At 36.8% G+C, this 19,553-nt stretch overlaps 1 protein-coding gene across 1 annotated transcript; it reads right to left on the bottom strand.

Moving 5' to 3' along the window:
- Nucleotides 1-3,900: 3,900 nt before the first annotated feature.
- Nucleotides 3,901-18,674, bottom strand: RBM11 (RNA binding motif protein 11). The gene is made up of 5 exons (XM_057697312.1): nucleotides 18,497-18,674; nucleotides 14,903-15,065; nucleotides 13,528-13,600; nucleotides 7,656-7,752; nucleotides 3,901-5,276 (listed from the first exon to the last, which is right to left on the bottom strand). The coding sequence occupies exons 1-5, from the start codon at nucleotides 18,590-18,592 to the stop codon at nucleotides 4,992-4,994; spliced, it is 714 nt and encodes a 237-aa protein (XP_057553295.1). The 5' UTR covers nucleotides 18,593-18,674; the 3' UTR covers nucleotides 3,901-4,991.
- Between the last annotated feature and the right edge of the window lie 879 nt (nucleotides 18,675-19,553).

Here is a 19,553-nt window from a genome sequence, read left to right as displayed (position 1 = left end):
GGGTTCTGAGACACGAGGTACCATTATCAGCTCTCAGGGGATTGTCGAATCTAAAACCTTTCCTATCTCACTGCCTTTGGAGTGTTAAGAATTTCTTTCTCAGTATTGCCCATTTGGAATTATGGATTAGATGGTTCCTGAGTGGAGGTGTTCTCACTTCTGCGGGAGACGGGAGTACCATTCTCACTGCCTGTGGCAACTTGTTCTTCTTCTTTCCAGCTACGTTTGGGAGTGACTTTAGATTATGAAGGCTGCATTTTCTGTGCCCTCTGCAGCGACACCTTTCCTGTACATAGTTAAATTATATTCTAAGCCTGGAAGGTTACCTCCAGGTCTTCCCCAGAAGAGACTTACTGGTTTGTGTTACATTTGAACAGGTATACTTATGTAGATCCTAGGTGTCAGTGCCATCCTAAACACATACCCTCTTGGTACCTCTGGGAGGATCAAATTGAAAGCAGGTCACAAAAAAGTATTACAGCCTGCCTAAAAGATTTCCTTAACAAAATTAAAGAGAAGTCAGACTTGGGACAAAAGTTTAAGTGCACCATAAATTCTCCTCTGCCTCCCTCCTGTACTCACCTTTAGCCCCAGTTCCCTGTTTCTGACCCCCTAGAAGATCTTTTAGATCTCTGGACACCTGTCCCAAATCTACCCCCCTCCAAACCCAGCCCCACTTCCCCACCTAATTCTTTTAATCCCCCAAACTTCTCTGGCTTCCCCAGAAAATCTTTTGACCACCTAACCACCTGCTTTAACCTCTCTTTCCTTATAATAATTACAGGAGGCTTTTAAAAGTGACCTTAAAACATGAGGTCATGTTTGTGTGTGTGTGTGTTACAATGTTATCCTGAAACTACCTAACTGTCCAGCTATGCCAGTAGATCACAGGCTCCTTGAATGTTGGGACCATACTCTTTCAGTGATGTAACCTCAGCACCAAAATCTACATTTAGAATCACCCTCATTCATTGTTGATTGGTTTGCCTAATGAACACTCCAAGCAGGAAATGAAGAGAACCCGGACAAGGTCACCATGAGGAGCTAATAACCACTTAAACAGAGTGAAGGAAATTGTTTAGAGTAACTCCCAGGGTTTTGATTGGCATGCAGGCGAGTCTGCAATGTTTCACTTTTAATTAACTTCGAGGTGGAATAAAATAATGAAGATGCTTTCAGCCTGGGATAAGTGGATGAGACGAGGGTTATTTTTTTATCCAGGATGTTGCCACTTTTCCCAAAGAAAAATAGAAGCAAAGACATTAATTATTAGGAATAAAGTAGTGTGTTGCACTGATCAACAGTATGCCTTTAAAGAATGTTTTCATTTATGAAGTTCCTCAAGCAAGGTCAAGTAGCTGTGCCAATTACTGTTATATCTAGGTTCCTTGCAGTAGATATTACACAGGCTTTGGGGGCTCAACCCTTCCCAGAGTTTATAACTCAGGAAATACATTAGTATTCTTACCTGCTGGTAAGAATGTTCTCTAATTACAATGCAAGTAACCTGTATACTTCTTAATCCATACATAACCTGTTGATGACATAACAAGATAGGATTGGAAGCTAAAAAGGAAGTTTTACCAGGAACTAGATAATAGATCACTTGTCTCCCTTGCTAAGGTAGTTTCTTCATGTACATGAAGTAATTTTTGCAGGTTGGGCATGACTGCGAATAAAGATACAGCCCACAGTTGGGGTGACATGTGACCTCCTAGAACTCATCCTGATTGGGCAGAAAAACATCATCACTAACCACCTCAGCAAATATCTCTTAGTATAGACTGAAGAGGCTGTGCTCTCTGATCTTTCCTGGACTTGAGGTATAGAAGCAGCTATCCTCTTTGTTAAAAAGATGCTTTTCTGAGCTTTCTGCAGTTAAATATAATTTCTATAGAGATTTATATATTAGTGCTCATTTTCAACAACATCACATCCATGCTATCAAATTACTTTTCTTGAGGGGAAGTAAATTAATGAGAGACAAACTCAATTCTGATTTAACTAGCTTTACTAGGATGTACAGAAAGAGAAAATGGTGGTAGGATATGGACACTCTAAAGGTCCTGAGCTTTGACCACAGACCAGATCGGCTGCAGCTGGTGCTCCATCAGTTCTTCAGGATGATATTCTAGGAGCCAACTCTATTCTTCCAGCCCCCCGCCCCTTCCTAGGGAGAAGGAAGACGGGGAACCGTACAGCCAAGCCAGCCTCCGGGAATAGCTACTTAAACCACATCTGCCACGGGCCACATCCACCCTGAAGGAGAATAAGCCAAGCACTTAAATAAATTTAAATGGAGATGAAGCTGAATGACCCGTGTCACTTCTATCTTTTCATTTCGTTCACAGTCCTGATAAATGGGCCTATTTTCATTTCTCTAAATGCCTGACATCAAGAGTGCTTCCTTACCACTGAAGCACATGAGTGGGCTAAGATGGACTGAACAGTTCTCTGAAAGTCACTGAAATGAGGTCAACAATTGTTGAAATTCTCCAGCAACTGGTTCATAGTGGAATATTGGCCCAAACTGGTCAAAGAAAAAGTATCTGGAGAGAAAAAAAATTAGGGTAAAATTGAAAGAGTTGAGTTTGCAGTGCTAATGAGACACCCAGGTGGCCCAGTAGGCACAGGAGAAAAAAGTCTGGGGATGCTGCTTTGGAAGTACTCACAAGAGGGAGAGATCTCACACTCTAAACACCCATCAGTTATTATATTTAGCCATACAAAGGAAGGGGTTGACCACACGTCAGTGTACAATGTCCCAGCGCCTGGATAGTGCTAAAGGAACGGTAATAATTCTTAATGCTGTTTCTCTCATTAAACTGTTACCAAAAACATTATTACATCAGAATTTTATAATAATCATGTTACAATAAATTAGTTATTATTATAGCTGCATTTAATGCTAATACTTCAAAGGCAATATACTTGTTTCAACAGCAATACATTTGAAACCACAGCTCAGGATGTGTCATTTCAGTAAAGATTTCAAGGGTGTGTTTTGCATTCATCTTGTTGATCAAATTTAAGTGTAAGTAATTTCCCTCTTGTTTTTCAGCTGCCTGATATATCAATATTCAAACTCACTTAAAAAATAAAGTAGCTAATATGAAAATAAAAAGATGATTGTTCACAAATTCAAGCTTCAAGCATCTGAAGTAGAATGTGTACATATATACTTAAATAAATAGATTTTGAGAGTGGAGAATTAAAATCAGAAAGATAATTTAAATATTGAAAGCAAATGATTTAAATAATTTTTAACTTAAAGATATAACATTGGGAAAATTGATAATTTAAAATCATATAGGATTGTAGAAGATACTAACATTCTAAGGAAAGTTTTATATTTTCTAATAATGAAAGACACCAACATAAATAGGTGAATTTGCCTTCTGCTTGGTTCAAATTGGTTGACTTGGTAGAGTTGATATCCAGATAATTCCTGCCTGTGATGGAAGAAGCTGCAAGAATTCCTTACAATTCTAAGATTTTAGTTCATGTAACAATATTTCAAGATAATTTTCTTAAAAACTGTGCCACCCTTACTTGCTATTTCTTATATATATATTTCCTATAATGGCAGTCACAATGAAATAATTTGAGGCTTAGGGAAACTGTAAGGTATAAGAACTGAAGAAAAGGTTGAGGTAAAGTTAATGTGTTTAAATATATATTATTTCCTATTTACATAGAAAGATATTTTTCTTTTGGCATAATTCTAAATTTCAAAAGGGTAAATTTAAAAAGAAAAAAAGGTCATCTTTTTTAGTTTGAATATTCAGGAACATGAAGTTATATAGATCAAGATACATCAAGCACAGTTTAATTTTTCATGTTATCAGATGAAAACAGATTAATATTTACATTTAAAACACTACTGCATTGTATATTTATAATAAAAGTTAAATTCAGTTACTGATTTTGCTAAAAATATTTTTATCGTTATCTTAAATAATAAATATTTATAAAGTGCTATGCAGCATGCAAAGGAAATAACAAAGAATAGCTTTTCCTATTGAACTGGGTGGTTAACCCCCAATGAAGTTGTGTGATCCTTTCAATTACCTTTAATAAATAAATATTTTCATCATTCTAGTTTATGACGAGCTACAAAGTTAACAAAATTGTCCAAATAAATCATTAATTTTACATGTAGTCTATTTACCTTCTGCAAATAAATGATCCAGAAATAGGAAACTTGATTTGACGATAAACGTTAAATATCATATGTTAATGAAATATCATTCTATTTATCATTCATTATGAAGATTTAAATGTATCAAATACACCTCTCCAACCCAGCTGGCAGAAGACGTGGATAATAAATACTGACACAGCCAACTAAAGGCAGATATTCCTACTTATATACAATCACATGAAAAAGTTAGGAACCAAAAACTAGCTATGTGATAATCATCTTTCCTTTGGTATCACTGAGATACATCCTCATTTTATTAAATAAACCTGTATGAGAGTAAGGCTCAGCGACAACATATTTAGACATAAAAAATAAAATATTAGTAATAAAAGAAACTAAACCCTGCTTATTCTGTCTTCTTAGGAAAAACATGCAACTCAAATATTTGCACTAGTTTCATTCAGAAAATTGACCACTCTACTAACCTCAGCCTATTTACAGCTGAGGGTTACAGGCAACAATCTAGGAGAGCACAGGTGCCTTATTAAGTGATCAGTAAGCGACTTTTGATGAATAGTTTAGTGCAAGTTCATTATCAATACTAAAATATAACAACTCGAAGTGCATTTCTTGTTAACAACACCATTACAAATACAAAAAGCACATTACATTATTTTTAAGTTCTTGTCATTCAAGACAAAAATTGAGTAGCAAATCAGATGTCATATTATTATATATTTCAAAGAAGACAAGAAAGCCACAGAATTGGTCATATAGTAGAACACATATTTTTCTTTTCTTTTAAGAGAATGAAGACTTGTTGATACATTTCATTTGAATGTAAATACTAATATCTTTTTTTCTTACACTTTTGGAACTTTTGGCTACATTCATTTCCTCTACTGTTTTCTGTGCTGCTATCACTGTCACTGGTTTGTTTTTGCCTCTTTCGTTTATTCATCTGATAAAGGTCAGAGTCACTTGGTTGTTGGTGAGTCCATTCATAAGAGCTGGGTCCAGCCTCTAGATCTGGAACGTGACTCAGTGAGGAAGACACAGAAGTGCTATTAGGAAGTGGTGCTGTCATCTCATAGTAAGGAAGCTGCAGTGCTGGACTACATGCATGCCACTGCTGTGGAAAAAACCCACAGACATTCATCTACCAACACAAGCCCACAAAAAAAAAACTTAACAGTTTACATTCATCATACAAATAAGTACGAGCTAACCAAACCACGTGTTAGTACAAGCAACTCAGTGACTTTTCATAGTAAGGATGTGATAGTTTCCTTAAATGCTTAACATAAAGATTCAAGGTAGTATATAGCTTACTACATTACAGATTAGTGCTATACTACAGAAATACAATGCAAACCACGTATGTAGCTTTAAATCTTCTAGTAGCCACAATATGAAAATAAAAATAAAACAGGTGCAATTAAATAATATAATTTATTTATCCCCAAATATCCAAAATATTATCATCTCAACATATCACCAATATAAAAACTGTTGAGATATTTTACTTTTTTTATACTAAGTCTTTGAAATCTGGTGTGCCTTTTATATTTACAGCATATTTAATTTGGATGCTAAATTTTCATTGAAAATACTTCATCTAAATTTAGATTACATAAAATTTAGTTGAAAAAGTAGATATACTACTCAAGTTCTTTCAAACATACTTAAAAGTTTTGCAATAACTGAGTCAAGTCCCTGTTTTTAAATTTAAATTTTAATTAAAATTAAAAAAATTAAAAACTCAGTTCCTTATAGATGGCTGATGGCCACCATATTGTACAGCACAGTTTTCAATTGTTAAGATAGATACTTCCTTGTTTTTAAACTAGTTTTTAACTCAAATTTCTAACTATTCAAAGTAAATGAAAGATTAATAGAGATAACATGTTCTTGTGTGTGTGTGTGTGTCTGTGTATTTCTCATCTCATTAAAGATTTTAAAAATTTCAGAAAGAGGATATTGACAGTTTTAGATGAGAACTGGCTGTTTATTAATATCGTACTATAACTAAGAAAAGTTTTTTTCTAAAAGTTAAATTATCAATTTTCCTTATGTTTCGAAAAATCTGAAGGTCACATGTATGTTGGATGTTTGCAAGAAATCACATCCTGTGAATCAGAATACCTGTGTTATAGTCCTACATCTTTCATTAACAACTTGTATAATCTTGGGCTTGTTGATTAATATCTCTGAACCTCAATTTTATTATGTATAAAATGAAGTGGGAGAAGAAAAATATTTCCTAAGTTCCCTTTTAAAAATACAGACCATCATTATGATTTCTAGTCCAGAACCATATTTTTGAGAGTCTTTGGAAATAATGTAGTTTACTCTAGCAGTTGAGACTCTTTGCCTGTAGTTAAAAGAAGAAATTTATTTTTAAAAAATCCATGTCCAAAAGCAATATATTTTTGATTGATGATTATAGTCTACCAAAATGTTTCATTAAAATAAATTATTCAATTCTAAAAACATATCTTCTAAAATAGTCATTTTTTTTCCACATCTTTTTTTATTGGAGTATAATTGCTTTACAATGTTGTGTTAGTTTCTGCTGTACAATGAAGTGAATCAGCTATATGTATATATATATCCCTTCCCTCTTGGACTTCCCCTCCACCTCATCTCATCCAAGTCATCACAGAGCACCGAGCTGAACTCCCTGTGTTATATAGCAGGTTCCCACTAGCTATTTTATACATGGTAGTGTATTTACATCAAATCTAACCTCCCGCTTCATCCTACCCTCCCCTTCCCACCCTCGTGTCCACATGTCCGTTCTCTGTCTGTATTTCTATTCCTGCCCTGCAAATAGGTTCATCTATACCATTTTCCTAGATTCCACATGTATGCATTAATATACGACATTTGTTTTTCTCTTTCTGACTTACTTCACTCTGTATGACAGACTCCAGGTCCATCCACATCTCCACAAATGACCCAAATTCATTTCTTTTTACAGCTGAATAATATTCCATTGTATATATATACCACATCTTCTTCATCCATTCCTCTGTCAATGGACATTTAGGTTGCTTCCATGTCCTGGCTATTGTAAATAGTGCTGCAATGAACACTGGGTTACATGTGTCTTTTTGAATTATGGTTTTCTCAGGTTATATGCCTAGTAGTGGGATTGCTGGGTCATATGGTAGTTCTATTTTTAGTTTTTTAAGGAACCTCCATATGGTTCTGCACAGTGGCTGCATCAATTTAAATGAGAACTCTATAGTCAAATTTTACTTGGACCACAGTATGCCATCACTAGCACCTGCCCCTTTTCTGTTGACACATTGGCTGTTTGCTTAGGTACTATGTATGGGATTTCAGATGACTGTGTTAGAGCAGACTGCCATTGGGGCAGAGAGCTCAGGGCAGCTTCTGCCTTCATTCCAGGTTTAGATTTGAGCAGCTTAAGTTCCAAGTAGTTTTCATGTTCTTTATAGTTTCTATCATGGTATATATTGAACCAAACACATATCAAACTTACCATCTTCTGAAAGAAAAGATATTCTGGAGGTAAAGCTGCATTATTAATTGGAGAGAACTGCATGGGAAAGGAAGATCTGCCCACAACTTCTTCATTTCTTGGGAGGAAGGAAAAGAAGTAATACAAAGTTAAAATTCCTATGCATAAATGTCCTTTATTCTTAAAAAAGAAAGGTCTTCATAATTTAAAAAAAGAGCTGCTCTAAAAGAGTTCAATTAAGATAAATTAACTTTAAACACACAATGAGTTATTACACTGATAATGTAGTGACATAGCAGTACCTCAAGTCTCACTAATTACTACATATTGAAATCTCAACATTCAGAGTCATATTTGGCTTTCTGGCAGGAAAATGTTACTCAATGTTATAGCTGTATAAAGACAAAGAACACTTAAATATGAAGAAAGCAAAGCAAATAATCACCAAGGGTAGAATCAATCTTCTACAAATAAAAAAAGTGAAAGAAAGGTAGAAATTTTCTCAATTTATTTTTGAAGGAATCCTCACTGTTTAACTACAAAAATTATACTCTTTCTGAAATGAGCTGCTGATGTTAACACAAACACATATTTGCTGATTTCTTCTACACATGAATTAAAATAATTTAAAAGTGGTAGTGTCCTAAAGTTTCATTTATACATGTAATATTAGCTTCTATAAATAAAGATGTCTTTTATTGGGCATCTTTCTTAAAGATGTCTAATAAATTCCAATGGTACACATACTGGCCAGACTCTATAGCTAGTCTTCATTAGTCTACTTGCTCCATAGTATTCCACAATGTTGATGCTAATACTATTAATCTTAGGAAGTTTTCTGTGGGGAACAGTGAAATTAACACAAGCAGGTGGCGGCAAAGGCAAAGGCATGAGAATGACAGGAAACAGTCAAATTGATAGGCATTGGTAAGTGGTCAGAGTAGTACCACAGAAGCCAGTGGAAAAGTGACTTTCATCAGGGAAAGCTTAGACAGCGTCGGTTGTTGTAGAAGAGTAAACTGGATAAGGATCAAAGCTACTCATTTGTTGATCAGAAGGTTCGTAATAACCTTTAAAAGAACAGCTTCCATATAACCATGGGGTTAAGAAGTGAATAGGAAGTAAGGATGTGAAGGATAGTTTTTCAGTGAGAGGAAGGGGAAAAATATAACAGCCTGATTTGGAGAAAGAGTTTCAAGGAGGTTCGAACACGTTAGTGGGGTAAGTGATGGTAAAGAAACAACATAAAAAGTGCAACGAAGTTACAGAGTGGGGAAGATACAACCCAGTTGCAGAGGTGGTGAGATTAGCACCATTATGAAAACAGCTGCAGACTATCTTTCTTATGCGAATCTCAGGTCATGCCTAGATGTCTCCAAAGAGGAATCACATGTAAATTGAACTGTCAATTCAAAATCTATATGTTGAAGTCCTAATCTGCAATACTTCAGAATGCACCCTTATTTGGAAATAGGGTTGTTGCAGATGTAAGAGGAGGTCATACTGCAGCAGGATGGGCTAAACGAGTATTCTTACTTATTATAAACAAAAGGGGAAATTTGGAGACAGATACACACAGGGAGAACACCAGGTGAAGATGAAGGTAGAGAGCCGGGTGATGCTTGTACAAGCCAAGGAATATCAAAGATTGCCAACAAACCAGGAGAAGCTATGGGAGAGGCACAGGACAGATTCCTTCTCAGCCCTCATAAAGAAATCCAGCAGGCACCTTGATTTTGGAATTTGAGCCTCCAGAACTGTGAGACAATCCATTTCTGTGTTTAAACACTCTGTGGTACTTTTTACGGTAGCTTTAGCATGCTAACACAGGAACTATTTATTAAAGACAGAAGGTGTAAGAGGCAATCACGAGCACAAAATCCCATTTCCAAGGAAGACTAGTGAAAGACTAGGGCATAACACGTGCACCGTTTTTCTTTGCACAACACTTCTGGGATATGATAACCTTTTTTCACTCTTCCTTTATAATGTAGTGCATACGAGAAGAAGAAGGTACTACCAGTGGAGTATTATGGAATATACACACATTTCTGATCTTCTATCCTAGAATTTTTGATGATTAAAAGTATATCGAACACAAGTAGAGAATGTAAGAGTTACTGCCATCTCCTAGTTGTTTGCCTAGTCTTTTTCTGCCGAAAACCTAGCAATGGCTTGTTTCTTCTAAACTCCTGAAGAAAAAGAGGTATGTTTTCCCACTAGAAGAAGAAGGGAAGCTCTTATATTACACAAATGGCTCAATTCATGAGTCCACAGTTTCTCTTATACCAAGGAAGTGAATCACTACCCCTTTTTTGCTAACATTCACTGAAAGTATTTACTAGATACTAGCTATGTGCCTGGTATTTTAAATACCTTGAATTTATTATAAAATTTGATTCTCATGAACTTTTGAGGTATTACCCTCATTTTAGAGATGGGGTACGGTGTGCTGATTTGTCCAAGATTATACTGTTTTTTTTTGGTTTTTTTTTTTAGCTCTTTATTGGAAGATAATTGCTTTACACTCTTGTACCAGCTTTTGAGGTACACCAAAGCAAATCAGCTGTATTTATACATATATCCCTATATCCCCTCCCTCCTGTGACTCCCTCCTACCCTCCCTGTCCTGGCCCTCTGAGGCATCACCCATCATCGAGTTGATCTCCCTTTGTCATATAGCAACTTCCCACTAGCTATCTACTTTACAGTTGGTAGTGTATATATGTCTATGCTAGTCTCTCACTTCGTCCCAGATTCCCCTTCGCCCCCGTCCCCCCAACCCCATGTCCTCCAGTCCATTCTCTGCACCTGCATCCTTATTCTTGCCCTGTCACTGGGTTCATCAGTACCATTTTTTTAGATTCTGTATATATGAGTTAGCATACAGTATTTGTTTTTCTCTTTCTGGCTTACTTCACTCTGTATGACAGACTCTAGGTCTATCCACCTCATTACATATAGCTCCATTTCATTCCCTTTTATGGCTGAGTAATATTCCATTGTATATATGTGCCACATCTTCTTTACCCATTCATCTGTTGATGGGCATTTAGGTTGCTTCCATGTTCTGGCTATTGTAAATAGTGCTGCAATAAACATTATGGTACATGTTTCTTTTTGGATTATGGTTTTCTCTGGGTATATGCCCAGGAGTGGGATTACTGGATCATATGGTAGTTCTATTTTTAGTTTTTGAAGGAACCTCCAAACCCTCCATAGTGGCTGTACCAACTTACATTCCCACCAACAGTGCAGGAGAGTTCCCTTTTCTCCACACCCTCTCCAACATTTGTTGTTTCTAGATGTTTTGAGGATGGCCATTCTGACTGGTGTGAGGTGATACCTCACTGTGGCTTTAACTTGCATTTCTCTGATGATTAGTGATGTTGAGCATCTTTTCATGTGTTTGTTGGCCATCTGTATGCCTTCTTTGGAGAAATGTCCATTTAAGTCTTCCGCCCATTTGTAGATTGGGTTATTTGCTTTTTTGGTATTAAGCTGCATGAGCTGCTTGTATATTTTGGAGATTAATCCTTTGTCAATTGCTTCATTGGCAAGTATTTTCTCCCATTCTGAGGATTGTCTTCTTACCTTGTTTATGGTTTCTTTCGCTGTGCAAAAGCTTTCAAGTTTCATTAGATCCCATTTGTTTATTTATTTATTTATTTTTATAAATGTATTTATTTATTTTATTAGCTGTGTTGGGCCTTTGGTTTTGCTGTGCGCAGGCTTTCTTTAGTTGCGGTGAGTGGGGCTACTCTTCGTTGTGGTGTGCAGGCTCCTCATTGCTGTGGCTTCTCTTGTGGAGCACGGGCTCTAGGCGCATGGGCTTCAGTAATTACAGCACATAGGCTCAATAGTTGTGGCTCACAGCTCTAAAGCGCAGGCTCAGTAGTTGTGGCGCACCGGCATAGTTGCTCTGAGGCATGTGGGATCTTCCTGGAGCAGGGATCGAACCCATGTCCCCTGCATTGGCAGGCAGATTCTCAACCACTGCGCCACCTAGGAAGCCCCCATTTGTTTATTCTTGATTTTATTTCCATTATTCTAGGAGGTGGGTCAAAAAGGATCTTGCTTTGATGGATGTCATAGAGTGTTCTGCCTATGTTTTCCTCTAGTTTTACAGTGTCTGGCCTTACATTTAGGTCTTTAATCCATTTTGAGTTTATTTTTGTGTATGGTGTTAGGAAGCGTTCTAATTTCATTCTTTTACATGTTGTTGTCCAATTTTCCCAGCACCACTTGGTTATACTGTTAATAAACTGACAGAGGCAGGATTCAAATTCAGGCAGTCAGATTTCAGCACCTATTTTGTCCCAATTTCACTAGACAGAAATGCGGGTGAGAATGAGGACGTGGAGCACACTGTGGTATACTTGGGGTGCAGTACTTCTCCTAAAGATAAGCCTGGGAAATTGCCAGTCCTAAGAGGCCACTCTTCCGTGCCTAGGAGTGCTGATATAATTAGCAGGCATGGGAGGTTTAGCTGTTGTTAGTTTACTTGAGAATATTCCATTCTGCTACAGAAAACAAGAAAACAACCAGGATGGATGAAACTCACAAGAAATGCTTAGGGTAGGCTTTAAGTAAGCTACACTGATGCAGCTGATGCAGCAGAGAGAGGAACAGGGTCTATGAATATTAGTGTGGCCAGAACCCAGCTAATATGAGTTTATGAGATAGTGATGAAACTGTGTTAGAAACAGAATAAGCAAGTGACTTGGGGGACACAGGCAGAATTCATAATATATATTAAATATGCATAATAAATAAGTTAGTAAGTTTTAAGAGATGCCACAGATAGAGAGATTCAATAGAAAATATGATGGAACAAATAAGATTGTTACTCATAGAAACAAAGGGAAGGAAATACCTAGTCCTTATCATGGCACCTATGATATGAGCTAACAGCTATGCTGCTCTTCTTGTCTTTGCTCTGCTTAAGAAACTCAGATAGAATCTGTGGGCATCTAGCTCCTTCTGCACCCGGGTGTATTTGCCCCTGTGTCTCTTTGAGAGAGCGAGTGAGACTAGCTTCAGGAACTTTCTATCTGAATGGAATCCCTTACTCAAACCTCAACTCTAGTGCTTATAACCACACTACCAGCAGGGAAGGCTGATGCAGCAGAGAGAGAAACGGCATATAAACAGTAGTGTAATCAGAACTCGGTTGGTATGGTCCTTCTGCCCACTTGTACCCTATGCTACTTATGCTAATCTATCCGATATCTTTGCTTTTGCTTTTCACTATCCAATATCATTCCTTTTGCTTTTGACTGTATCTTTTAAATTGGTTTACTAAATGGTATTATTTGAGCATCTTAGTTTGCTTTGGGAGACTTTCTGTCCCATGACCTTTGGGATAGCTGAACTGAGAGTGTCCTTGCAGGTACTGTTGCATCAAGAATACACAAAATTTGAGAATATTTTGAAAATTACCATAAAGGAGTTCTAAAAAGTAGTAAAATAAATAGTAGAGTGGCTTAATGTCAGAAGGCTTAATTCTAAGCCTAGCAACTATCACTTTTTCATCTCTGTACCCTTGGCAATTAGTTATGTTTTGCATCTCTATTATTTATTCAAGTATAAAATATGGATAATAGTATCTCCATGATCCATCGCAATGAGACTTTGGATGCTCATTTAACAATTATGAAAAGTATGCAGTAACCTATAAAGAATGCCACAAATATAAATCTCTTCCACCTACGGCAGAAAATATTGACTGAACTTTAAATGCAAATATTTTCTGTTGCTTTTCATGGTTTCAGGAAAAATGAATTCCTTAATATTATCTTATGTCTAAATAGTAAGGTTTTACAGCAGTCCAGTGCTAGCATGAGACCTTATTTATTTGCTTTACCTTTATGAAAAAAATTTTTTTAATTACCTGTAGCTGTGTGAATTTATCTTAACACAGCTCTCAAAACTTTGGTTAGCTGGTTCACAAGATCGAGAGCTCCCTTTAAAAGAAATAGAATAACAGATTACTTCACGGTACAAGTTTTTGGAGCTCTGACATTAAACCATTTTTAAAAAGTCCATATAAGAGACATGAATATGTCTTTGATCCCCTAAGTAATATTTATAGGTTGTTTACATCATTATAAATGACTGAATTATAACCAAGCTTTGTCCAAACCAATGGGTGTAGAAAAGAATTATGTTGACATGGGGCCATATAAGATAAGTGATGCTGTTTGGTTCTACACACCTGTAAACTAAAAATGTCAAATACACGCCTGGAAACTAAAAATCGCAAATAATCAGTGTTATTTGCCTCCTGTATAGAAAGCATGAGTTCTCTACACTGTACTGACAAAAGTGAATGCAACCCAACAGAGGATACTGAGCAGCTGGCTGGGGATGTGTCAGAACATGACACAGCCTGGCCCCTTTAACCAGTCAGTGTGAGTTCACGGGACAGTACTTGAGAGCATGATACAGCCAATCATCTTTGCAAAGACAAAATAAAACAAACGAAATGCAAAGTTATGTGTTTCCTTTGCAAGAAGGCATTATTTTCTTATTCTTATTTATTTACTTTTTTAGTATCGTAAGAAGAATAAAAACCAAACAAGGGATACATCAATAAATCTGAATCATTAGGGGAGGAAGGCCACATAAGCATTGCAAACATTGCAACAAAAGCATAAGCACTACCTCTATCAGTTCCTCAAACTATGAAAGGACTAGAGCAATTGTACAATGTCTCTGGGCATCTAATCAAAGATGATCAGGAGAAGGCGTTTGAGGCCATTCATGTCAGGAAGCTTTCTTCCACGGCTATTAATGGTCAGCCTTTGGGCAGCTGCTTTTACAGGGACTCAGATCCAGGGTGACATGTATAGCATGGTAACCCCAGGAGAAGGTTACCCCACCCTATCTTCCAAATAGTAGATATTTGATACCACTGAGAAGAAAATCAGGAAATAGCCTTGCTGTATAAAAGCTAGAGTTGTGTGTCCCAGTTCATTTAGATTTAATTTTTAACAGTCAGAAGCAACTATCATAGCTATTTGCTGATTGACATTAAAATAGAACACTTTAAATTTTAATATAGAAAAGATGCTATAGAGTTGGCAATGTAATTGGTAATATTAACTAATTATATAACATTATGAATGTGTTCCGAGAAATTTTAAGAGAACACATGGGCACTTTTTTGGTCTTAGGCTATAAAATAGAAAACAAAATGTTTAGACCTCTCCCAACAATGCCACCAATAAAACACACTTAGAAGATTCATCAGTGACGGAACCTACCAAATCGATACTGCACATTAATTGGTCTTCCATATAAACGAATTCCATTCAGCAAAGCTATGGCATAAGACACCGACTCTGGGTGTTTAAAGCAGACAAATCCAAAAGACTTCGGCTTTCCTTCTCTGTCTTTGCATATAGTCACTTTGGTTAATGGCCCAGCCTATAAGAAACTTAAAGATTATTTTCTCATAAATCTAAAGTTTTTTTACAATAAAAAAATCAAGGATATTCAACTTCAGACAAAAAAAAAATCTGTTAGCCATAACAGCTTTATGTAACTCTGTTAATAATGTATTTTCCTAACAATAAATATCATACTTCATCACCCTTTTCTTGGAATTTTTCTGGCTCATCAAAAATCATTCATGGTGTTAAGATCAAGAAATTTTAGGTAATAGCTCCAAATCTTAAAAGGAAATATATGTTACCCTTATGTTAGGCCTACCAAAACAACTGAGTGCATTTAAAGTTAAGATTAAAATACTACTTTGTCTACGTACATATTAACAGTGTATAACTCAAAAATAAATTGAAATGACAAACCCAATGTTCCTTGAGTTATCATAAAGAAACTGGTACCATTACATCAAAGCCTAATTTTTTTCTGACAAAATTAAACATTTTCACAAGAGAAAATAAATTTTTGATCTGTATAGAAACAGTATTTTAATCTGGTAATCCCATTTGGTAAACATGCCCAAAGGGAAAAATGTTTTACTATGTTTAAGACTTTTAAGGAGGTGCATTATTTATAAGAATGAAAAACTAGGAAGGCTAACAGGAGAATGTTATTCCATGGTGTATTATTAAAACAGAATAAAATGGAATAAATTGAAAATATTCAGATTTTACTGATAATAAACCTATAATTATCAATAGAGTAAAAAAGCAGAACCAGCTATTGTAAAAAAAAAAAAGTGTTAATTACAACCAAAAAAAGTTTTATCTCCATCGTGATAATGATTAGAAGTACTCACCAAGAATTACAAATAAATAAGATTGAATGGTGAATGGCTCATACTTTTTCACTGTACATTAATGATTGATTACTTTTCTCTGTTGACTTGGAGAAATATATTAAGAAATTGTTTTTAATCTAAAGAAGAATGTTAATTACCATCTTTAAAACGATGCTGTATTTTAAGATTCAATCTTTCTCTTTTTATTCTCTACTTTCCCAGGGAGTAGCTCATCCTCCCTTCTGGCTTCAAGAACCACCCCATCAACAAATCTGTTTTTCACACTCATGCCTCATTCAAGGAGACAGTCTCCTAGAAATCTCCATGTGACTATACTTCAAACTCAACATATTTGAAACTGAGTTCATCACCTTTCCCCTTGCAATCTCTACTTCAGTATTTCTTGGTTAAAAGTACAAAGATATTAAACCAGATTTTCACTCTTCCAAGAAGTGAAAAGTCCTTTATCAGAAATTTGAAAGAAACTAGTAAAAAGGATAACTATATGTACTAAAAAACTAAATCAATTTTAATTAGTACTTTTCCACTGCTGATATTAAATACATGAAATCACAAATGGACAGAACATGCTTACATGCTCTGGATGTTACAAATTCAAACATCTGCCCATGCATTTCTAAAGATAAAGTTTAACAAGATGACTTGCTTGTAGCAACAATCATAATTCTTTAGTCTTTTTAAACAAGAATGAAATACATAAACAGCGTTGCCAGTTGTTAAGGTTTGCTAAGTTTTGCTGGGTTGAAGCCTTTCTAAAAGATACCCCACTTTAGCAAATTCTTCCAGAATTTGGCTTAGGCAAAAATAAAAACGTATGCTTGGCTGTCTGATTTGTTAAAAGAGATGAACATTTTGTTTAGGTAGAAATTATAAAAAATGAGCTCTATCTATATTGCAGACCCACATACAACTGATATAGATCCAGTCCCTGATGACTAGAAATAATACATGTGCATGGGGGCCTTCATGCCTCTCCACTCCCCTCATCAACACCCTCCCCTCCATTTTTGTTGGATTAACATGAAAGAAGCCTCCCGGAGAAAAAGAACTATAAATTTTCTTTCTTTCTCTCTCTCTCCCTCCCACCCGTCCCTCTCTCCCTGTCTTCCTTTTTTTTTAAGTTAGAGTGATAAGTTTCAAGTAATACTGGGAGAAAAAAAATAACTTTAGGAAAAGACAAGTATTGGAGTAGATTAAAAAAAGCAAGTTTAAAAAGATGCCAAGTTAGAAGAATAAGCATAAAAGCCTTAAAATCAACAATATTTTTTAAATAATAAATCTATTTTACATCCAGGAAAGGAAAATGTGTTCCTGGAGGAAATTCTATCAAATTGTGTGTATCTATAATTAATAGAGGGGTGCTTTTTCAAAGACTACATAAATAACCCCTTTCACCTCTGGTACTCATACTTAGCCTTCAATATTTAGTTTTGCTATTGTCTTCCTTTGAACTCACCCGTATTCTGATAGGGCGAAGTCACTCTTGATTTCTCTTGATGTTAGTATCAGTAGTATTATTAATAATAGTAGTAATATCAGTAGTAGTAGCAGCAGCAAACACTTAGAAAGTGCCAGGTTCCGTTCTGTTTTATCTGGATTAGTTTATTCAATCTTCACACCACATCATATTGTAGATACTATTACTCCTATTGACATTTGAGGAAACTGTGACACTGAGCTATTCATTTACTTGGCCAAAGTCACATTGCTGAAATCAGAATACACACTGTAAACAACTTTGCTATACTATGTGTCCCTCTTTTTTTTTTTTTGCAGATTATCTTAAATCATGGTAATTAATTTGAAATATCTCCTTTTAGAAAGACCAAGGGCTGTCTCTTAAATTTGTATGTCCAGCACCTTACTTGGTGTCTGTCATATAATTGTGGATCATTAAATGGTTAAATGAATGGCTGAATGAGGACATCTCTTTAGCAAGTGAGACCTAGGTGTATACAGTAGGTAACTGTTTACAGGATACAGGAGGTTTAATCCTGGTGGTACCCGGTCTGGAAGAGTTTTCATAAGGTCCTCTTGGTGTGAAATAACGGGAACTGGCCAGGGAATCAATTGGTCATTGTCATGATTTGGCTGCACATATCATTTCAAATCTCAATTCATTTCATTTATCATCCTGGAGTAAAAACAACTGCCACATAAAAGGGCTTGGGGGAATAAATAATGTATATGTAAACATGGTAAAATGTATTCCTCTCATTTCGCGGGATGTAAGGCGCGAGGGCGCTTATTACCTGAAGGAAGACAGTGACAGGGCTGCTTTCTGTTTTGCCTGAGCACACCCAAGGCCCAGGCAGCCACTGGAAAGCCCTTACTCAGGGCTGGGAGTTGGAGGATGCCCAGTCACTGCTCACCCTAGGACTCTTCAGTGGGGAAGGGATGGGGATGGGCACACTTTCTGTCACTTGGCTACCCGGCTGCTAACCTGGAGACAAGTGCGCCAAAGCGGAACTACATTAAAACCAAGCCGCAGGATGCGGACGGAAGGGGGCTGGGCTCCGGGTGGTTCAGGTGCGCCCCGCCCCTCCGGCTGCACTTCCGGCTCGACGCGCCCCGCCCCGCCCCTCCGCCAACCGTACCCCACCGACAGTACCTGAAGGAACAGCTCGTAAAGAATCTCTTCCCGCACTCGGGCCTCTAAATTTCCCACAAACACCGTCCTGTCGGCTTCCTCCTGAGCAGGGAACATCCCTCCGTATCGGTCCAAGAATGGAGGAGGCCCCGAGACCACGCCCCCTCTCCCAGCCGGTGGAGCAAGCCAGGAGAGTAAGCGCGCCAGGGGCGGAGCGAGGCTGCGGCGCCACGCCCCCAGAGCCCCATGGTAACCGCCCAGCGCGCCTTCGTCAGGCCCCGGATCCGGCTGGGACCTTGGGAGAGTGAGTGCGAATATGTAAGATTAGTGTGCATGGGGCCTTGGCCTCGTGCTTGTGGAGGTTCCTTCGTTTTCCAGGGCACGACATTAGTAATTGATTTTTTGGATTTATTCAACAAACATTTTAAATAAGGTGATTGTAGAGGTGATTTAAGACCTACTGACTTCATTATAGAAACTCCGAGGCTAATTTCTTTCTTTCCAAACAGCAGATGAATAAATCTTTGGGATTTAAAATTTGTGTTCTTCATAAAATAATTTTTGAAAGAATGAGTGCATGTATGCATGGGTGTGGATACAATAGAGTACTAGAATTAGTTTGTTTACCTAGGAAGCACTCTCTAGTGAAGTCTTTGAAAATGGACACAGGTTTTAGCTGGACTGCAGAAGGCATTTGAACTTGAGAAAACAGACTATACCAAGGAATACTGGAAAGAATATAGCAAGTTTTGCTACTGAAGCAAGAATTCTTGAGAATGGCTGCTGGGTGATTGTATTTTGTAAAGTGTGGACCAGGGTGAAGAATTCTTACTTGAGGATTGAAAAAAAATCCTAAAAACAATAAAGATAACTAAAAGAAAGGAGGAAGAAAACTTACTCAGAATTTCAATACTTTGATAAATTAACTGTCAACTGTCAACTTGGCTTCCTTTCTGATACCAACTGTTAATTTGGCTTCCTTTATGATACCCTGAAATCATCCTGTAAATATCATGCAAGTAATCAGAACACTATTTGGCCTTTACTTAGATGTGGTGAATCCTTTTGAATTGACAAG

This window comes from Hippopotamus amphibius, chromosome 10 (genome assembly GCF_030028045.1).
Source record: "Hippopotamus amphibius kiboko isolate mHipAmp2 chromosome 10, mHipAmp2.hap2, whole genome shotgun sequence".
Lineage (NCBI taxonomy): Eukaryota > Metazoa > Chordata > Mammalia > Artiodactyla > Hippopotamidae > Hippopotamus > Hippopotamus amphibius.
This window is presented reverse-complemented; position numbering and strand designations above follow the sequence as displayed.

Bases quoted from the DNA above. Each gene is read 5' to 3' on its own strand.
- RBM11 (XM_057697312.1), bottom strand. From the start codon at position 18,592: ATGTTCCCTGCTCAGGAGGAAGCCGACAGGACGGTGTTTGTGGGAAAT. The intron at 15,066-18,496 runs GTACTGTCGGTG...AGTTTCTTATAG, and splicing joins TTTACGAGCTGTTCCTTCAG to GCTGGGCCATTAACCAAAGT. The intron at 5,277-7,655 runs GTAAGTTTGATA...TTTTTTCCACAG, and splicing joins ATCTTTTCTTTCAGAAGATG to CAGTGGCATGCATGTAGTCC.